We start from the raw sequence: 22,501 nt of genomic DNA, 5'->3' as shown, positions 1-22,501 counted from the left end.
ATAAATTCAATTTTGATTTATTGGATATGATTCGTTTTTTAATACTTTTTTGATATTTTTTATAATTTACATCTGTTAAAAATGTTTTCATACATTTTATGTATACTTGCAGTTCATAGTACTAACTGACTCAATTTTAATGTATTTATAAGATTTTTTAGTTTATTTTTCGAGTTTTATAGTGAATTTTATACCAATTTTTAAGATTTTTTCGATGGTTCTAACTAAAGCAAATTAATAATCTCTTTAAAATTAAATCCGTAAATTTTCTTAATATTCTTTACATTCTTTACAAATCGAAAAGTTAATGACATTTCATAGCGAAATCATGTTTAGTTATTTACATTTAATATTGTAGGTTTTAATATTAGAATAAATATTTAATTATTAAATTTAATAGTAACAATATTCGTGATATTCGAGAGGTTTTTTCAATATTTTTATTTTAAGTTTAGTTATAATAATAGTATTTAAAAACGCTCAATTTAAGACCTGTTAAACATAAATTCTATATGTAAATAAATAGGCCAGCAATACCTATAATACCTATAAAACCTATAAATTACAATTAATAATTAAGTAGTTATATTAATAAACTTTATAATTACTATTATTTTCAATTATTGCGTGTACCTACCAAGTATATTTTTGAATCCCATCTTTAGTATGATAATATGAAATTTCATTTTATTATGATAACAGGATACATTTATTCAATTGATTTTATTCAATTATAGAGACGGAGAAATTCGATAAAATTAAGGAAGCCAATTGATAGATGTAATTATTACGATAACGGTGGTGTGAAAATAAGCACTTATGGCCAACTAGCCAAGTTTGGAGTATCATCTGTTTGGGATATCGAAGACATAGTGCGTTTGGGCATTACTAAACATTCTTGTCCATACTACGGTACACGATTGTTGCTTAAAACTGCCGAAATAGTTTTTTGCCCTTACAATTATATCATCGATCCGGTGATCAGAAGGACCGTAAGTGTAATGTGTATAATATATTATACTTCAATAATTCAATGTGTTCGTATTATGTGATGTAAATCGTTATTCTGTGTATGATTTATATCATATATATTATGTATATTTATATTTATACATATCAATTTTGTCTTTATATATCAATTATATACTTTACATCGCTCTAAATTATTTTCGTTAAACGTTGTTGTGTGTATAATTAAATTATTGACTAATATTTGTTTTAAGATGAACTTGAAACTTAAAGGCCACGTGATAATTGTAGATGAAGCACATAATATCGAAGACCAATGCCGTGATGCTGCAAGTTTGCAATTAGATCAGACTAATATGAATTTGGCCAAAGCGGACTGCGAAAAAATATATAAATCTTCTGGCAACTCGGTGACTTACGGAAGACTGGTAAGTGTATAAATTTTCTATCAAGTATATAATTTATTGTATATTATCAATAATTATAATATACAATTTTTAAAATCGTTATGCAGTAAACGCGTGTGCAATTGCAATAGAAGTTAGCATAAAAGTGAATACAATATAATGCATAATACTTCTAAAAAAAATTAATTAATACTGGTTGTTATAGGCTCGATATTTGTCCGATTTGTCGAAGTGGATTGATGAAAAGTCTAATGATATTAAAACTTACGACGAATATAATCGTGGTGTTTTATCGTGGTCTGGCACCTACACCATAGCCAGTTTCGATGATTTTGGTGTCGGGTTGAAGGCCTTCGAAATTTTTAAAGTGTGTACCTATATAATCTAAAACTAAAATATCCTTCAAATTTACCTCAAATTATTATTTTTTTTTTCTAGAAAGATTGTGATACCGCGTTGGCTGATTTAGCCGAAGAAAATGAATCCGAAGAAACGAAAAATAGTAAAAAGGAAAATGTAGAAAATGAATTGGGGAATAAAGATGAAAATGAAACGATAGAAAACAATTCGTCCAAAGATCAAGACCCCGATTCGGCTATTACGAATGCAACTAAAACTTTACTGTCGTCGATCTGTTCAGTGTTTAGTTTGTTTTATGACGAGAAATACAAATATGATTACCACGTTTCCTTGGTAAAGGTCATGCAATTAAAAAAATTTGAACACAAAGAACGAGGAGTAAGTTACACATAGCTTTTTATTGAAATATATTGAAAACAACTTTAGTATAATTATTATACAATTATAAGTTTTGCTGGTAGCTTATTGACAAGTGTAAAGGAAGGTGTTCAATGTCCACCCACATAAAAATGTCTGTTTATAAATTATTTTTGTTGAATAATCCTACAAAAGTATAATATATAAATTCCTTGGGTAGATACTATAATAAATTATAATTTGTCAATCTCTTGAAAAAGGATCTATAATTAATCATTACGTTAGAACATTAAAAAAAAATGTGTATAATAATAGTGAAAATGAAAATAACTAGGTAGTAAGAGTATAATTTTTAGCTTAAAAGATTCACTGTGGTATTATTTTTGCAAAAGACAGGCAGAATTAATAACTACTGATTATTACAGAATCAAGTAGAACATGTCGTACAATAATAGCAGCATCACATATCACATATTTAATTTCTTCAATTTGATAATGTATAGGTAATTAATATACAGAATGATTCTTTTATGGAACAACACTTATTATTTCATAATATCATTTAAAAAAATATATATTTTTTTATCGTTACACATTTTTAAGTTATATTTTCGATATAATATGTTTACATGATAAACTATATTTATTTGAGGGGGGGGGCTACATTTTATACAAAAAAAATAGAGCTTAATAATATAATATAAAGTGTGTGCAAATGTACGCATAATAATGAATATTAAAGAAATATGGTCTATGATTATTCTCGTGTCATCATCACTGCGCAGATCATGACGGGCATAGGCGGATGGCTCAACAGTGGCCCGGAGGAGCCCAAAGACACGCGACCGGTGTGGAACAACGTGGTCAGCTTCCTGTGCCTGAATCCGGCGGCCGTATTCGACGAACTTAAATCGACGGTACGCAACATCATTCTGACGTCGGGCACCCTGTCGCCGATGCAATCGTTCCAGTCCGAGCTCGGCACGCAGTTCCCGATCGCCCTGGAAGCCGCACACGTCATCAAACAAGACCAGTGTTGGGTGACGTCGGTGGGCGTCGGGCCGAGCGGGACGGACCTAAACGGTCAGTTCCAGAACATCAACACGTACAATTACCAGGACGAGATGGGCAAAGTGCTGTTGGACGTGTGCACCGTCGTGCCGCACGGTGTGCTGTGCTTCATGCCGTCGTACACGCTCATGGACAAGCTGTACAACCGGTGGCAGCTCACCGGACTCCTGAACCGCCTCAACCAGATCAAGGTGGTCATGTGCGAGCCCCGCCGGGGCGACCAGCTCGAGGAGTTGATGGCCAAATATTACGCTGCCGTCCGGGGGGACGAGGGCGGCCCGCGCGGCGCGCTTTTCCTGGCCGTGTACCGCGGAAAAATCAGCGAGGGGCTCGATTTCTCAGACAACAACGCCCGAGCGGTGGTGGCCGTAAGTTTTCAACGTAAAATTAACACGATCTCGCGCAGTTGGGGATTGTTTTTTATGCGTGGTTTTATATATACATCTGTGATGGATAGTAATGGTTTCTTTTCACAACAAACAGGCTCGTTCATATTTCAAAAGCTAATATCGTTTTAGGGAAATTAAAGACATTATTTATATGCTAAAATTTTGTATTCCCGTTTTTTGCGCATATTTGATTTTGAGTGGATCAATTACCATAAACTTTTTGATACTTAATAGTTAATTACCTGTAGGCCAGTGGCGTACCTCGAGAAATTATTGAAGAGATTAGATATTTAATGTCTTACCTGCTATTAAGTTATAAAAAAATAAACAATTGTAGTCCTAAAAAGCTAAAAAACATAATAATATCTAACTAGGAAAAAATATAAAGTACTAATATACTTGTTGACTATTGTATATTAAAATCATTTTTTTTACACAATTATAATATTATTGAATTTACATGTTGAATATATTGAATAATAATTAATCATAATACAAAGTCCATAATTTTTTTTCTTCTATCAAACATCAATTATTTCATCAACTTGAATGCTTCTGTGCCTATGAATAGCAATTCATATAAGCCAACTCACTGTCTTTCTATTATATTTGGCCTTAACCAAGTGTTTAAATTATATTTGAAAATGTAAAGTATAATCTGAATTGAATTTATTATTAAAGTATAAAATATTTCATGCATTTAAAATATTAGTTTAATATCATATTTAAAACACATATCGGTGCTTAAATTTTATTTTTGGTAGGTTTAGAAGGCGTTTAACAACTCTACTCTCTCTCTAACTCATTCTACTGAAGTATTTTTCTTTACCGGTATTCGTATGCTGTTGACATATCGAGTTCATTAGACATGTAGTCTTTGTTTTATCAGTTTCATACGATATTTTTATTTTCATTTTAGGTCGGTATTCCGTTTCCTAATTATAAAGAAGAGTCTGTGAAGCATAAAAAAGATTACAATAACAAACATCACAAAAACAAAGGGCTGTTGCCTGGCTGGGAATGGTATCAGATACAGGCCTACAGAGCGTTGAACCAGGCATTAGGACGTTGCATTAGACACAAGAACGATTGGGGTGCTATCCTGTTGGTGGACAGCAGGTATGAACAGCCCAAGAACCAGTCCGGACTGTCCAAGTGGATAAGAGGAAGGGTAACAATGCTTGTTTATTTACTCAATTTATACTCAATTAATATTTAAATTTTTTTTTAAAATTGAAATTTTTACACAAAACTAGTTTTTGACAAAATCGATTTTTTATTTTGTTATAATTAAAAAACAAATAATCATCATAGATATTTGAAATTGTCACCAAATATTTATGTAAAAAAAAAAACTTATTATTAATTAGTATTTTAATTCAATCTATACTATATATTAAGCCTGGGCGTCGTGGATAATTTATCAGGAAGGGACATATTAAAATTAAACACCAAAAGATACAAAAAGTATATACTCAAAGTATCATTGCAATGTTTATTTAATCAATAATAAAGGTTAAAATTTTTAAAATTATATTTTTAAAACCGGCGGTAGGTGGAAATTCCCTATTTTTCAATTAAGAGTTAAGATATATTTCTAATAAACAATAATACATTTATACGTTTACCGAGAATACCGATTACCGTATAGTATGGCATTTTCGGTGCTTGCCTACTTTTTCACTTTTTTTAATATTTGAATATGAACTTTTTAGATTCTTTTGAGTTCTGAATCCGTTCAAGTTATTAAGAAACACGGTCGTAAAACAGTAACATTTTCACTGTAGTTCTATTAAATTACAACAAGTAAAAAATTTTGATTATTTTTCAATAGAATTATTAAAATTGATTCCTAAATTTTCAATGTGATACAGAGTTTTTACTCGCGAGCTCGTTGTCATTTGCCCAATTGTTACGCCAGTCCATAATTGTACCTATCAATCACATTAACTATTAATGTTTTTCAGGTCGAAAATAACAGTTCGTGGTCAACGATCGTAGCCAAACTCAAGAACTTTGTAGAGACGAGACAGCTACACGATTCTACTGCAGCAGCTCTAACATGATTGTTATTTTTGTACATATTCTTATTGGACTACAACGCCACACCCAACTTATATTATTCCTATACTTAATAATAGTTTTCTTATTGTTGGTTATCATCAGTAAGTAAAATACATAAATACAATTTATTTTTCTATTACCTACTATTATTTAATTGTTTTAGTTCTTTAATTATCACATGTGTTATATGGGTTTTTTATTTATTTATTTTGTCAGTGCCCAGTAAATTTATTTTGCGTATTCTACAAGTCATTTATTTTGTTTAAATTGCAAAACAAAACTTGAATAATCCTTAAAGTCATCGTTGTATATTTACCTAAGCGTTGGTATTTTATAAATTACGATTTTTTGAAATTGAATAAATAATTGTATTTAAAAACAGTGTATACGTGATAAATGAATAAACTATGGGACACTAACAGTACTTTTATTGTATTAGCCAAAATAATTATATTAATCGTCTTCGATAGGTATAGTTGTTAATAATATATTATACTTCTTTCAACTTATAAATAATACAAATTTAGAAACATATAATATATATATATATAAATAGACTAATTTTGATATATTTATAGGGCAATAAGTAAAAACTAATTACAATTTTTAATTATTTTTTTTCTATTGTAATATGTTGATATAAAAAACGTCTCGGTAAAAAAAAAAACTGTGATTAGTTAGTGTCCTGCGCTCATACATTTTTCTTACAACAATCTTAGAATATCAAATTATAATACGAAGGATACATCCGAATAAATATCTGCCTCGATCATAATACATCAGTATTCACTATACACGCGCGGTATTGCGGTAGATATATTAAAGTAGATCATGAAACAAAACCACAATATTCTAGTTTCTATTGATCTTTGATTATAAACTAATGAACTACTAAACAATGGTTGCCTAAGCATAATCATATATTTACCGTTGGTCTTGACTCAACGTGTTATGAATTCAAGCTTGGCCGTTCACTCATTTGTTAAATGTTAAGTTAGTTGGTGGTAGGTGCGTACAAATGAAGTGAGAAAATTGTCGAATAACTGTTGTAAAAACTGAATAAAAAATATTTAAATCGTATATACGAGCGCCATCTAGCGACAAAACGAATTTCATTTGTGAGTAATCCACGCAAACGTTTAATTTAAAATTTACGTCATTGACTGCGTTATTTTTAAACGTATTTTTCATAGTATTTAGGTTTTGTGATTAAACTCGCCACTCGGTGACCAGTGTAAGATCGATCGCATTTAAGATCACATCTGATCAACAGAGCATAATGCATAATCTCTGTATCTACTTTCTTTAGTTCTCTTCTCTGTAATATCATAATTTATATTATGTATAACGCAGTTGTAGATTACTCGAATCGCAAGTTCTTTCACAGGTCATAACGAGAAAAAATATAATTATCCACCTATGTTTAAGTTCCTATAGGAGTAAAAATTAAAAACCTGTCCAGGTAACTATAGACTATGGACTGTCTGTAGTTAAATACACTGTAGTGTCTGTACTATATTAGTTACCGCTTAGGTAGCATTAAAATTCAAAATTTCTACACAAAATTAGAAACATTCTTCCCGCTTTATTCGGATTCAATACCTGACTACTTATGGTATGTAGTTGGTGTGGTAAATATGTTGGTTTTGTATGACTAGTTATATCGTTTAAAAAAATTCTAAGCATATCTAATCAAAACGAATGTTTTTAAATATTTTTATGAAAATATAAATGCTCAAAAATAATTTAATTATATGCCAAAATAATAGTAATAGACTTACGAAAATGAAATAGAAAACCATAGAAAAATAACTGACATTTTTTATGAATAATGACAACTATACCTTAAGTTGCCACTGCCAGCCCTAAATATCTAAAATATAAAGTGGGATGAAAATTTGACCAACTTTATGAAAGAAATGATATTCTAGTTATATTCTAATAAAGCTATAATGAAGGTAAGTATTTAATTTTTTTTTTTTTGTAAAGTAAACCTAATATTTTATGCAACGACTGTGATTTATACCTTACCTGATATGGTCCATGTAAGAATTTATAAATACTCCTAAGCGATCAAACTACAATGGGGGTTGTTACAATAATAATATTGTTGAATTACATAAGATTCATCAAAATGTATTCAATTGATTTTGGTTACTAAAAGTCTGACAACTCTGACTGATACAATTTCTACTCTATACCTACTAATTACTATGACAGTAATTAAAAATAATATTTGATACCTAATCGTTAGAAGCATAAGTATACTTTTACTATAAATGATAATTTAAATTTGACTGAATTAACTTAGTAACTTGAAAAGATTTCTATTTCGTTTTTATTTTCATTTTTGTCTTGGTTATAAGGTCTAAAAAATTACAGAATCACTGCAAAATCAAATTTAAAATCAATAAAATTAATTATTGCCTAATAATATATATTTTCTTTAATTGTATTGATAGTTTTATTTTAATAATACATTTTTTCTAAAAACCAAAGGTTAGGTTAATCGTAAGAACACATGAAAATAAAATTGAACAAAAATATAACATGTATATATTTTAACGTAAACTTTAAATTTTAAAAATGAAATGTAATATGTAATTAGAATATGTACACAATTCTCTATTTAATTTGGTAAACATCTGTAAGTACTTAATAAATCATTGCAACATTTTGATGGCTTACAACTTATTTAAATTCTTCATTTTTAATACTTCACAACTTGTGTTGTTTTCTTAAATGAGGTTACCCGGAGTCTGGATGCCGGTGCCCTACATTGAAAAGAAACATATAGTACAATAAAATGCCAAAGTCACTAAGAATTTGTAATTATCTGTAAATAGGAATGTGATTTGTATTTGATCTAGTCGACTAGTTCGAGATACATAAATCACATTGTCATCAACACTAAACCATTATCAAATCATAAGTGCACTACACTAGTGTGTATCAATTTTTCTTTGAGCGGGTATCCACTATTTGGGACAATTTTAACTACTAGTGTAAGATTTGGAGAGGTCTAATAAATACAGTACTATACAAGATAATAAGAAAAAAAAATGATAACATTTTATTACATAATACAATAAAAATTTTGTAAAATCAGTACAAAAGATTACAAATAGGTCAGTGAACATAAAAAAATCTTTTATTGCGTCAGTGGACGGTTATTAACGAATAAGTTTCTGTCCGTGAGTGCGTTCACCCATATGATTGATGGAAGACACTGGGAAAGGGAATAATTAAGTAATAGAGAGCTACAGAGGGTAATAAAAGTCAGTAAATCACAATAATATTTTTTGTATAGGGCACTTAGATAATATATAAATATAAATAATAATAATAATATAACTCACAATTAACTATTAAGTAACTGTTTTACATACATGATTTATAATAAAATTGTATTTAAATAATACTTTGGTGCAAACTCTTCAGGAAATTTACTGGTCATCAATTACTTGGATCCACATTCTGCAACAAAAAATGATTTCGGCATGTAAATAAAATATAAATACATATGTTTGAAATTTAATTTTGTAAATCGACACTCTGTAGTACATAAGTTATATTCGACAATAATGATTTGGAAAGACATCGAGGGCACTGTCTCGCTAATACTATCAACTTATATTTAAAAATTCAACAATTTTTAAAAGCGCAATGGAATAAGCTTACTGTTTTACTGTTTGACATGAGTTATCTCGCGCACATATGCGAGAAAATCCCCATAAAAATTAAAACAGTGTTAAAATTATGAAAACGATAGTAACAATTCAATTTTTGTGAAAAAAAATAGTTATTATTGTCACTATAAATCGGGGACATCGTATTGAACACGTGGGCAAGTATGTTTTCCGAGTGCCCCGAATTCGGTCGAAATAAAATCGCAGCAACTCACTTTCTGTTGCTGTAGGATCGTGGTGTTTCTCGTGCCCTGGTTGGCCAAGAACGTGGTTACCGAATCGTCGCTGTCGCCGTCCCCGCCATCGTCGTCGTCGTCGTCGTCGCTACTCGACCGGAACTCGTCGTCGTCGTCGTCGTCCAGATCGCCGGTCATGGCGGCCTGCAGGTCGTCGATGCGCTGCAGCGCCAGAGCCAGATCGGACTTGACGGTGCTCACTTCAGACTCTGCCTGTTCGGCTCGCTTTTCCAACGCCCGTTTGCGGTTCACGTCCGCCGATTCCCGTGAATCCCGTTCGGCCATCGACTCTCGGGCCTCCCGCAACGACCGCTGCATTTTGCGCACCGCCTCCTGCGCAGCGTTCTCCTTGCACTGGGCCGTCTCGCGTTCGGACTCCAGCCGGTCCACGGTCTCCTTCAGTCGGGCTATCTGCACCTCTAGCCGGGTCCGGGTGGTCAGCTCCAGCTGCAGCTTGGACTCGAGTTCGGTGACCCGGAGCTGCAGCCGCTTCAGGTTCAGCGAGCCGGCCGGGTCGCCGTGCGTCTCCATGTTGTCCAATCGGAACGTCAGCTCGGCCAGTCTCTCCTGCAAGTTGGCCCGGTCCGTGTCCAGCTCGGCGATGCGACTCGCCTGCTCTTGTTGCACCGTCTGCTCGGCGCTCAGCTGTTGCACCGTGCCCCGGTACTTCTTCAGCACCTCGGCCAGCTCCTCCTCGTTCTCGTCCAACTGGCCCTGCAGGTGATTCTTGTCTCGCGCCAGGCCGGCCGCGCGCTCCTCGGCCGTGCGTTTGGCCGACAGCGCTTCGTCCAACGAAGCTGTCACCTCTGCCAAATCGGTTTCGGCTAGGGTCCGGGCCTTGAGTGCCGAGTCCCTAGCGCTCTCCGCGTCCTCCAGTTGGTTCCTCAGCTGGCGCATGGCTATGCGGTTCGCCTGACTGTCACTTCGTTGTTCTTGCACCGTCTGTGCGTCCCTGAGCAACGCCTTGAGCTTCTTCATATCCCGCCGCAGTCGAGCAATCGCTTCCTGGTCGTTCATGCTCCGACATCGTTCCCTGTCCTCGGAGTCGACTAGGCGCCTCTCTAGGTCATGACGTTCTCGGATCAGCGCCGTCCTCTCTTCGTGCTCGTTTTCGATCTCGCATTCCAGCGCCTTGATCTTCTTCGCCGCCGAACACCGAGTCTCCTCGTTCTCTTGTTCGCGTTGAGCCAACTCTCGTCGATGTTCCTTCCGTTCCTGTTCGAGTCCCATCTCCAGGCGAGTTTTCACCTGTTCCAGCAACTGTACCTGGCCAGCTAGATCGTCCAGTTCTTCTTCTTGGTCTTTGAGCTTACTCTCCAGCTGGTGTTTGGATCGCTTGAGTGCTGCGACTTCTTCCTCGGTGTTACCGCTAAACGTCAACTCTTGCAGCTCGCGATTCAAACCGACGACTTTCTGTTCTTTGAGCTCCAACTCTAATTTGACACTCTAAAACCGAAAAAAAAATATTTTATTGATTTGATTTTTCAAATGAATCCCAGGAAAAACTTACACTCAAAGTTTGCTCCATTGAAAATTTATCCGACATAGCCATGTCTTTTTCTCTGGTTATTTTTTCTCTTTGAGCTTTTTCTTTCTTTAACTCCTCTTGTAATGAATGCAACTCTGTATCGAATCTAAAACAGTTATTCATGTTAATTTTGCAATATTACTAAATAAATGTTATCCAACTAAATTGAATCACGCGAAGTTGTTTGTACCGTTAATCCGATAAGAATTAAACGAATTAATATTAATCTACATACTTTTTTTATGAATAAATAATTCTTATACCATACAAGTTAATCATAAATTAGTATTGTTAATTGAACGCGACAGAATTACATTATTATATAATATATCATTACACCATACATGACATAAAATGTAAAATTGTATTGCTTTAAATATTAATTTATAAGGAAATATTTTTTAGCTTACTTCTTTTGTTTCTTTTCGAGTAAATTATTTCTTGAGTTACTTTCTTCTAACATGAGTTTAAGGTCGTTTGATTCGGAATTTAGCTTATTAACTTTTCGTTTCCATTGGGCAACAATTTGACGTTGTTCTTCTACGTCTTCATAAACACCAGCCAACTTAAAAATTATCATTATTATTATTAATGTTAGTACAATGTACACATATAAATATATTTATATATTAACTTTGACGAAAAATAAATCAAATGATATAATAATACTCACTTTTTTTTCAAGTTGTTTTTTCATGGCCAATAGTTGCTCCATGTCGTCATTATGCTGCTGTTGTAATCGCTTCTTAGCGTATTCCAATTCTCGACAAACGCGTTCATATCGTCGTCTATAATATTGGTCACCCTTATCGCTATTCGCTACAGCACTATCGTCATCACTCATGGTTCCGGCTACGGATGACGACGATGACATCAACGAAGGATCAGTGGACCTCATGCATAGCAGCTGCATTTCTAATTGTTCATTAGTTTCAGCCAATCGAGTCTTAACGGTCTGTGTCTCCAATAACTCTTTTTCTAAGCGTTGTCTTTCGGCCGATTCAAACTGTAACCGCTCAGACACCATAGTTACTGTGGAATGCTCCTCGGCTAAATCAGCAGTTGTTTCCGCTAACTAGAAACAAAACACAAAAATAAATTATAATTGTAAGTTACTTACTGAAAATTGAAATGATAGCCATACGAGTAAACCTTATTTTCGTGGAGGAGTTCGAGAAGTTTAGCGTTAAATTCTGACCTATGTTCAGTAGTAGAGTGACAAGACCGGTATGATAACGGTGATACAGAACGCGAAACCGATCGCGACGGCGTTACGCCGTATCGTCTTCTCATTAAAGCCGGTGTGAACATTGTTGTTACGGGAATGTATGGGAACGTTAAATGAGCAATGTTTGGGGAAGTGTCGGTCAGTTGAATGAAACAAGAGTTTGTCTATTGTTGTTATACACGGTCTCGTCTTAAAATATCGGTCGCATAAAAATAGACCGGCCCCGGGAGAGGAAATTAAATGCGTTTGGCCAGAGACCAATAAAATTAACAAACGGCAAAACTCTAATGCAAAAAATACACGACCGAAAAGTTTGAAGAATTTACTACTTACTCTCTGTTCGAGTCTATCGTTATCCATTTTCAACTGCGACCGTTCTTGTTCCAACTTGTCCACTTTATTCCTTAGTTGCTCCAGTTCGTCCTAGAATATATACGACGATTCTGAATAAAATATAATTACTTAACGACAAAAAATTTCCCGTGTAGAATACTCACAGATTTCTGTTTGAGTTCATATTCAGTTCGGTGGACGTTGAGCAAAGGCGTGATTCTAACCAACAGCCGCCACCATGGCCAATCTCTTACGACCATGAACTTTTTAACATTTCGCTGTATGCAACGTACAGCGATATCGTTTACTTTTCGTTTAGCGTAGTCTTTTCGAGCAAGATATCCACGACAGCGAGCTTGTAATTGAGTAAAGATACCCGATAACTTTTCGTCTCGTTGTGATTCAAGAGTTTGTAAGACATTGGCACGGAAAAATATCTGATAAAAATAAATAAACAAAGTTAACGATTGTTACACATATTGTTCAAACACACACATATATATAATAATAATAAATATATATATATATATAATGTATGCCTATGTATGCCTATGTAAAAATTTATATTAGCTATTTTGTAGTCAACTACGTGATAATTTGTTTTGTATTCATTATTTTAAACCTATATTAAGAAGTATTCGTGATATTTTTGTAAAACAATAGTTCTTTAATCTTCTAAACCGACGACGTTAGACCAGTAATAAATAATGATATGACACATTGTACATTCAGCACATTTATACAAATAAATAACTCTACAAAATGTAAATCATTAAAAACACGAGAATAACAAAAAAAAATTAATCAGGTTACAAAATTCTTAGTATAATAAGTTATAATTAATGTATCGTGAATTTATATTTATATATTGATGTAAGATAAAAAAAAACTATTTTTAATCTATAAAACTACTTTTTTATACGATTATACATTGCAGTACACTTAAGGTGATGCAAGATAAAATTGTTCATTTCATTTTTAATATTTAACCAGTAAAAAATGTATATTTAAACAAATAAGTTTTAAAAAAATGATTATGTTATCGTTATGTATATAACAATATAATCAAATCGTACCGCTACTATAAAATAAAAAATAAAAAACTAAAATTCAATTTTCATAAATAATCAATGCATAGAACTTAATACTTATAGGTAATAAGGTACTATATCGTTTTATTTATTTTGTTATTATAATTTATAATTATTAAAATGTTAGTTTTGAATAAATAAACCTATCAATCAATCAAAAAAATTCAGAGAAATAAAACAAATGATTTGTACATGTATATAGTTTTATCTAGATCCGACACAAATTAAATAGATACTTAATATTTTTGTGTAATGACTCTAGAAAAAAAAGTGGAAAATGTATTGTTTTTTAAATATGTATTTTTTTTATTTTCCGATACTTGATCTTCATACATTTGTTATGTACAAAAATAAGATCTTGTTATCACTTAAAATTATAAAGGTTCGTTAAGTGTAATAAATAATTACTAATTTATTAAAAAGTAAATATAATTTTGAGGTGATCAATTTTAAAAATTGTTTCTAGACTTGAAATTTTCACCAATTATTTATTTAAGATAGCCTATAAAAATCATTTTTTAACTAAACTTTTAAACACTTAGAAATTTTCTAATTTTTTTTGCTTTATATCAATATATCAATCAATCAAAGTATTATTTCAAAAACCTAAAATTTAAATTGAAGGTTTAATACGTTATTCAAACTAAAATTTACGTTTTGATAGGTTAATATAAATAAATTATTATTTTATTTATGTACATTTTGGTTAAATTTAATATTTTTAAAAATAGTTATTTTAACCATAAAAATTCAAAATTAATAATTTAAAGTAATTTATATTATAATTTATAGACTTTATAATTGTATATTATATAATGGTAATTAAACATTATTTACATTCACATTTGATTGGCTAAGACATTTTTAGTTGTCCTATATTTTGAAATTTCTTCTAGTTGTATTTTCATAATAGCTTTAGGTATTATAACTTGACATTATAATATAGATTACATTATACCATACAATAATCAACAAATACTTAAAGATGTTTTATCGCTATTATGATTTATTAACAATTTTTATGAGTAACTTAAACACTTTAAATAGGTAGTCCCATAGGTATACTCATATAAACTTATAAATGCAATAATAAACTGAGCTCAGTTATTCTACTACGATGATTTTTCATTGCATTCAAATGTAATAATTAATATTTAATAACACATTAACACACCACAATCTTGACCCGAAGTGGGCCGTGTACCTATTCAAAATCAGGTCTCTGAATATCCTGTCCGACTTTTTTAGTATGTATATCATTATTATCATTAGGCACATAGCTAAGATGTAATAAATAATATGTTAATAATATTAATTAATCATACCAATAAGGCAATAACAAAGTATAAAAACATAAATGTATACAAGTATAACTATACGTAGTGCGTACAAGAAAAACTGATGCAGTAATCTTATGAAACAGTGAAAAAATTGTTAACGCCATAATGGGATTTTTAATATTAATTATACACGAAAAAAATAATCATTAATTAATGTAAAAGAACTTCTAAAACAATAAGCCAGGAATACATTTTTATTATATCTTTGAATGTGTCTTATTAGTTACTAAAATGTCTGAACCTATCGTTGGTCATAAACTCATAACAAATTTACTGTATTCTGTATATACAGTGTCGACGGCATAATTCGGCATATGTTATATTTGCCTTGCCATGCATTTTAAACAGTAAACCTATCATACTTCATTGATCAATGGTAAGTAATTAAGTGCATCCATTAAACACCATCATGCATTTACACATTACATGTTTATAATAGCATTAGATATTTTAGCTTCTATAGATCTATGTGATATTTGGTAAAACTGATGAGAGATCTTAAATTTTTAACTTAATTTATGACCTAACACGTATGGTTATATTTTTTTTACCCATAGATTATCATTGGCTCATAGCCGTGTACTTAAACCGGATAATATATTACACAATACAATCAATTTTAATAACAAGAGCATCATCTTATTTTTTTTTTGACTTGGCGCCGTAAACATCGAAACATGTATAGATTTTAAAATAAAAATATAAAATTAATAATTTATATATTATGTTCATATTGTAATTCAAATTATTAAATAACTAATAAATAATACATGCATGTAGCATAATATATATAAACATAAGTATAATATTTGTAGTAATAATATTAATATTTATTTATATTTAATCATTGCTAAATAATTAATAATAGTTGAATTAAGTATATTGCGTAGGTATTAGGTACACAATATCTTTGTTACTAAGTAAATAACATAATTATTTTATTCTTCAAGAGCTCTTTTCAACGGAAATTGTAATACTCGAGTTAAAATATTGATTACAAATACTTAGGTATAGGTATATTGATAATATTTCCTACTAAATATTTCTATAGACACAATTTTAAACATATTATATATATTGTTATTTTAATAACCATACTGCACTAATACATTTACATCGATAATCATTTAGTTTGCTCGAAAGGTAATCGATGTAATGAATGTGTGACGGATGCGTATTGTGTACACCGAGTGTACCAACCTACATTAATTATACGACTTCGACGGTTATAAAGGACTATTTTGTAGAATGTAATAATAAGTGTTTCAATGTTATTTATGATAAAACATAAATTTTTAATGCGGTAATACAAAACGATTAGACCGACTACGATACGGAATAAGCGATAATAATAATAATATGTAAACTTGACTTGACTTTAATTGTGTCATGAATAAATAAATACCTATCAAAGGAGTAAGTGAGACTTAAAACAAAACACTCACAAACAGATATTTTATATTTTTTTAATTCGTTCGTTTGAATATGCAAATACGTATTTTACATAATAGTGAAAATCTAAGTTAACATTGCAATTTTGAACTAATTAATAAATAAATATATAATCTAATGGGGCACGTATCCAACACAGTATATAAGAGAAATATGAAAATATTATTATTATTTATTTTTATAAGAAATCGTTGAAAACCGCTATTAGTTTTAATACACGTTTATTCGACGATCGTAAATTACATAACATTATATCGGCAATTCGAATTGTTATGAAAGATGCCCTGGGTAAATCTATCCAATCAAGAATCGATCGACCATGAGAGTTTTTATTGTAGCGATGCCTTTTTTTCCCGCATTACCGAATGCTCTCAACCTAAACGTTCATACGAAATTTGCGTTGCAGTCAGACAACCGCGAACCGTCTAGCACAATTATTTACATTCTGCCTTATAACATACACGTGAGCCCCGTTATGTGCACCATATATATATACGATATACGATTATTGAATTTATCCTATATATTGTAAAATATGTGTTTTTTACGGTACGAGCTGTGAATAAATTATTAACGTCGGCCGTCTCTTCTATATTATGGGGAACGTCTTTTAACCAGACCGGTAATAAACCAGTTTGTATTTTTTATTTTGTCCAGATTAATCCCGTCGATGCGGCATAACGGGAAATTGCATATTTGTTCTGGCACGCGAATCGATAAAAAAACAACGGACACCAATAACAAACTACACGCGCGCGTACAGAATAATATATGTTTACGTTTCCGTCAACATTTTGTGCGTATTTTATTGTAACGAGGCAGCATGATATAAAGAGAGCAAATATTATCATTTCAATGACCCAAAAAAATAAAGCGTCGTTTAAAAATCGCGTTTAGGTATTTGTGCATTGACGCCGCGGGGGTGGTGACGTGGTGTTGCAAAGTGCAATGTGCATCTGGCGTCATATACTATTGTAATATTCTTTTGTCTAGGCATATTACGTTACAAGCGCCGCAATTTAATCAAATGTTTGTTATAAAAATAGAGTTATGTACTCGTATTTTACAACAACAAAAAAACGCACTCGAAACTAGTTTTCGGAATAAATACCTATATGACGTGTCGATAATGTTGAAAAGCCGCTGTCAAAAATGTATAGTGATACGTTTTCTAGACTCAAGACACAGTATAATATTACATTATACGTCCAGACGTAAGTACGTAGAGGTACTTCATACGCATCGCGCATAAAATTGCTTTTTAAAAGTCTACAGTATTTTACGTGTAATTATAATGGTGTGTATATATTATTAGCAGAAAGCGAATGTTCACCGAATTCAGACACTATACAGTTCAAGTAAAAAATTCTATCCACATTATAAATGTATTGATTGTAGGCAACACGCCAACTAACGAAATCTTTTTTTGTAAACATTTTTGTACTGTACACGCGTGAATAGAATAGACATTAAGACGATGCCACACACCCTCTATTCAAGGAGTTTAATATAGGCAATTTTAATGCAATTATAAGTGCCATTAAAATTCTAAATTTCATAGTCGGTAGCTGTTTTATGCATTTCAACTTATAAATGAAAAAAAAACACATCCAGAAGTCAAATTTTAATTTTAAAAAATATTCGAATTCGTTCACTTTTGTTCTGAGTTTTATGTAGAAAATGTACTTGGTACCATAATTATGTTTAAATAACTACTATAAATACTAATTCAAAATATTTTAATAGTGGTCTCGTATATCAATATGATTGTTGGTTGTAGCGGAATAACGCGATTCCATATAGAAAAATAGTTTTGCGCAATAAAGATCCATTTAAGTTATACTGTCATATTTTTATACATGACAAGGAAGACAATACAAAATATGTTACGGTATGTTGCAAAAAATTCATATTTTTTTTCACTAATTATATACGTTCTTCAAAATTACGACACGGAAAACATTATCGTCTTATGTATCATAATGTAAAAATTTGGTTTATCAACAGTCACTGTGTGTATATCACTCATCGATTTTCCGGGCGAAACGCGGTTTACGTCGCAAAAGCAATTTATATAGTACACATAGGGAGGATTTGCGGCATACAATTAAGCATTTATTAAACAAACGTGCAGGTCTTTTCGTCCCGCGTTCATGTCACCGGTCACGTGGAAATGCCGTGTAAAAGACACTATTCTTATTTACATATATTATAATATACAGCGTCACAAAATGGGCGCAGAGCTCCAACCTTTTCGCCGTCGTCGGCGTAACCGAAACAGTCCTCGACGGTCTCCACGCTGTTCGGTTCAGTGGACGAACACTCGGGTATCGGTGACAGGTATCCCGCCATGGCGGCGACCGTCTTCTGTCCGTCATTTCCTCCTCCGAAATGACGGCGAATGACCGCGGCCTCGGGCACGTCTTCGTCGTCGTCTTGGTCCAGCTTTGCGCGCGTCAAAGCGGGACAAGTCGTCGCCGAAGCGAACGTCACCAACCGTTCGAGACGGTCTTCCGGTGCCGACCGGACGTCGTCTTCGTCGTCGTCGTCGTCGTCATCGCCTTCGCAACAGCCGTCCGACGAAGCCGACGACGACGTGGACAACGGTTGCACTGTCCCGTCGAAACCGCGATCGTTCGGCGGCTGTTCGGGGGCGCCGAACACCCACGAGTAGGGCACTGCCGCGGCGGCGACCGATATCGTCTCCTCGACCGACTCGTATCCCGAACTGTGCGGCGAGCCGGGTTTGTCGTCCGGTTTGTCGATCATCGACCGTCCGCCGGAACAGACCGACTTCTCCGAGTCGGAACTGCTACCGCAATCGGAAGACGCGGCGCTGTCTCCGGCACCGACCGGAAGTAGTCGGTCCGAGAACGACGACGCGACGACCGTCCGATCTGCCGGCAGGTGATGATGGCCGTCGCGGCGGCGGTGCAACTCGCTCAACAGCTTCTCCTGTCGCCTCTTGATCTCGTACTTGACGACGGGCGGCGGCATCGGAGGCAACGGCGGCGGTTGCAGCTTGACCGCCGGACCGCGGTCGGGCGCGCGCTGCAGCGGTTTGGGTATGCGCGTGGTGCGCGGCGGCGGCGCGGGCGGCGGTTGCGCCTGAAACTTTTCGGTGATCTTCGACACCGTCCCTTTAGTGACGATCGGGACGGCCGCGCAATTGGAAGGGCCTGCGGAGGCTGCGGCGAACGGCGAACGCGACGGCGCGGACGTCGACCGCGAACGGCCGAGCAACGCTTTTTTCGTCTCGCGCACCCGCGAACCGCCCCGGCCGCCGACGGCCACGCGGTCGGGCGGCATGAGCGCGTACGCTAGCAGCAACGGGACGACGCGAACAAGCAACGACGGCCACTGCGTCAACAGTACCGGCACCACGAACACCGACGAACAGCAACACAACAACCACCACCACCGCTGAAACTGACGCTGTGTCGACACTACCGGCATGTGAAGAACACTGGCCGACGACCGCGACACATCACAACATGCAACGACAAAAATGATAACAACAACAACAGAGGTATTATACTGTCATATGCGTGACATATCGCGCGAATTCGACACGAGCGTCGACAATCACACATCCGGCGCGTCCGGACCAATCGACATAACTGTCCGTGTGTCCGGCGGCCGCGGCCAATGTCTCTAGCTGGACGTCCGCCGCCCGCCGCCGCCGATGTCGTTTCGGTCCATTCACGGGCGCTCGTCGTACGTACACACGTCGAAAACTGGTTTCGCGCCCGAACGACGGCCTTCATACGCGTCGTGCGAGATAATGACCAACGAGTGCGTATAATAATAATAATAATAATAATAACTGAAGACATATAATTCATGTATACGTTTTTATACAGGGTGATTCGCCGATTATGCTCATCCCCTTTTTTCTTCAATAATTCAATTATTCAAAATCTAAGTTTTGGATCCATATTCTCAACATAATGGGTGTCCTGTAGAAATGCAGACTCTTATTTTTCAAATAAGATCTAACCTAACTTTTAATAACTGCGAAAACTTTTCGTTTAAATTTTGAAAAAGTAAATCAAAATTTTCAAAACAATTATCCACTAAAAAGGTAAATTAAAAAAAAGAAGTTGTTCTCGTTTCAAAATATATAACACTTCTTAAATAACGCAATAATTTAAAAATACGGACTTAAAGTATATTCAAAAGATCCTAGAATCAGAATTTAAATAAATTAATTTAAAAAAATAATGGTTTGGTGAATCACCCTGTGTGTGTGTGTGTGTGTGTAGTATAATTGCAGGTACCGAGACGATCGTATTATACACAACAATCGTCGTGCCAAATAAAAATAATAACACTTGGTTTATAAATCGTGACATTCCTGAAGCAGCTATATAGAAACATGATAATATATATATATGTGAGTGTGTGTAAGCTAAAAAGTGCTATTACACGTTTATTTGTCGGCGGAACATCCCCACGATGTTATATACAAACTTAAGAATAGGGAAGGGGAAATATACACGCCTTAAGCCGCGAAACAAGTTATTTCGACGACCTAAAGTATACACGTGCACGCAAACACATTATATAGAGGTGTGTAAATACAGTTGGAAAGTCGAATATTGTTGAGGAATGCACGTTTTGTTTTTCGTAAATCTAGTACGCGACCCGAGAGTATAGGTACGTAGTTGGCAGTATATAGGCATTATATTTCGTGATGGCCTGTAAACTGCATGCAGAACCTTATTGCCGTATAACGTTTAACCTAAACGTTAATTTTAATGATATTTTTATATATATATATATATTTTTTTTTTAACAATAGCTCCTTTTTATAAACGAAATACGCTATAGAAGCGATATCATGTTACTCAAACAAATTAGGAAAGCTCACACTACTCGTCTACTCACTGTGCGTGTGTACTAAATTCCCAGTTTCTAAACGTATACTGTTTAATAAAGTATAAAAAACTATAACTAGTATAACTATATATAAAATTTGAAAAATTATATTTATCAATGGTAACTAGGTATACTTATAACTAACTAACGGACGAGCATATCGGGTACATAAAATGTTCTAAACTTTTGTTTAGAAACTTAAAAGGCTAAAACCAACCAGTTCTTGATAATATATATTATAAATTACACTCTAATAATACCTAACTAACTATATCTCACTTATCTGAACCTGCATGTGATTAGTAGATGTAAACATTGTAAACTATTATAATAGTATTATATTTCGAGTATAATAAATGGGAAAATAATATGAACATTGAACAAACATGCCTAAGATGACAAATAGTAAGATATAAACAATATAGTATAGCTACTGGTTCGAAGATACAATTTGTATTTTCCTATTAAGTACATTTTAATGAAGAAGAGGCGGAAAAACAATTTATTAGAACGCGTTTTTTCATAAGCGCAATATTTGTAGAAGTATATATTATGGCCGGCCATAACTGCAAAATTTACTAACTCTGAGATTTAAACAATAAAAATGTTATATAAGTTATATTTTTAAGGACACCTTTTAAAAATTTACCCAGGATGTCATATTATTTCAGACCGGCACTATACCTAATATGGTTTAATAAAACTATATCAATGATTTCGTGTGAGGATTAATTTCAAAAATCGTAGTCTTATCCCAAGACCATAAGTTAGAAAAAGAATTCAGAAGGAGACCCGTAAACCTCGAACATCAAACTACTATAGTATTGCCTCTCTTGTTAAGAGAGCCTGCGCACGCTTATGTTAAGTAAAGTATAGATACTTTAGTAAAAAAAAAATTGAATATGATTCATTATCACAGTTATTTGGAACATACAGGCGTACAATATATTATAAAAAGACAGTGGCTGTATATATATTAATCGACTGTGTTTATATTAAATAGATTTTTTTAATTTATATATTATAAGAATATTTTTAAATTGTCAAAATTAGTACTATATTTAGAGTAGTATAATTCACGAAACACGAAATAATCTTAAAAAAAA

At 33.6% G+C, this 22,501-nt stretch overlaps 2 protein-coding genes across 7 annotated transcripts in view; one reads left to right on the top strand and one right to left on the bottom strand.

Moving 5' to 3' along the window:
* The window catches only part of LOC113556345 (Fanconi anemia group J protein homolog), a 42,126-nt gene extending 36,360 nt beyond the window's left edge, over nt 1–5,766 (top strand). Inside the window, exons 9-15 of the mRNA XM_026961220.1 lie at nt 738–992; nt 1,224–1,397; nt 1,582–1,743; nt 1,815–2,114; nt 2,879–3,532; nt 4,473–4,724; nt 5,521–5,766. Coding sequence (XP_026817021.1) covers nt 738–992; nt 1,224–1,397; nt 1,582–1,743; nt 1,815–2,114; nt 2,879–3,532; nt 4,473–4,724; nt 5,521–5,619 — 1,896 coding nt within the window. The 3' untranslated portion in view covers nt 5,620–5,766. The remainder of the gene's footprint in view (nt 1–737; nt 993–1,223; nt 1,398–1,581; nt 1,744–1,814; nt 2,115–2,878; nt 3,533–4,472; nt 4,725–5,520) is intronic.
* Nucleotides 5,767–8,150: 2,384 nt separating this feature from the next.
* LOC113559119 (unconventional myosin-XVIIIa-like) overlaps nt 8,151–22,501 on the bottom strand; it is a 47,352-nt gene continuing 33,001 nt past the window's right edge. For 2 of the 6 annotated variants that reach the window (XM_026964727.2, XM_026964728.2), the window contains 7 exons: nt 12,796–13,068; nt 12,632–12,721; nt 11,744–12,145; nt 11,481–11,635; nt 11,053–11,176; nt 9,522–10,988; nt 8,665–9,094 (listed from right to left, as the gene is read on the bottom strand). In XM_026964727.2, coding sequence (XP_026820528.1) covers nt 9,074–9,094; nt 9,522–10,988; nt 11,053–11,176; nt 11,481–11,635; nt 11,744–12,145; nt 12,632–12,721; nt 12,796–13,068 — 2,532 coding nt within the window. In that variant the 3' untranslated portion in view covers nt 8,665–9,073. Of the gene's footprint in view, nt 8,392–8,664; nt 9,095–9,521; nt 10,989–11,052; nt 11,177–11,480; nt 11,636–11,743; nt 12,146–12,222; nt 12,442–12,631; nt 12,722–12,795; nt 13,069–18,764; nt 20,117–22,501 lie in introns of those variants that run through there. The other 4 variants (XR_003405877.2, XR_003405876.2, XM_026964729.1 and 1 more) reach the window with 4 other exon arrangements.

The sequence above is a fragment of the Rhopalosiphum maidis genome, chromosome 1, assembly GCF_003676215.2.
Source record: "Rhopalosiphum maidis isolate BTI-1 chromosome 1, ASM367621v3, whole genome shotgun sequence".
In the NCBI taxonomy this organism is placed as follows: domain Eukaryota; kingdom Metazoa; phylum Arthropoda; class Insecta; order Hemiptera; family Aphididae; genus Rhopalosiphum; species Rhopalosiphum maidis.
This window is presented reverse-complemented; position numbering and strand designations above follow the sequence as displayed.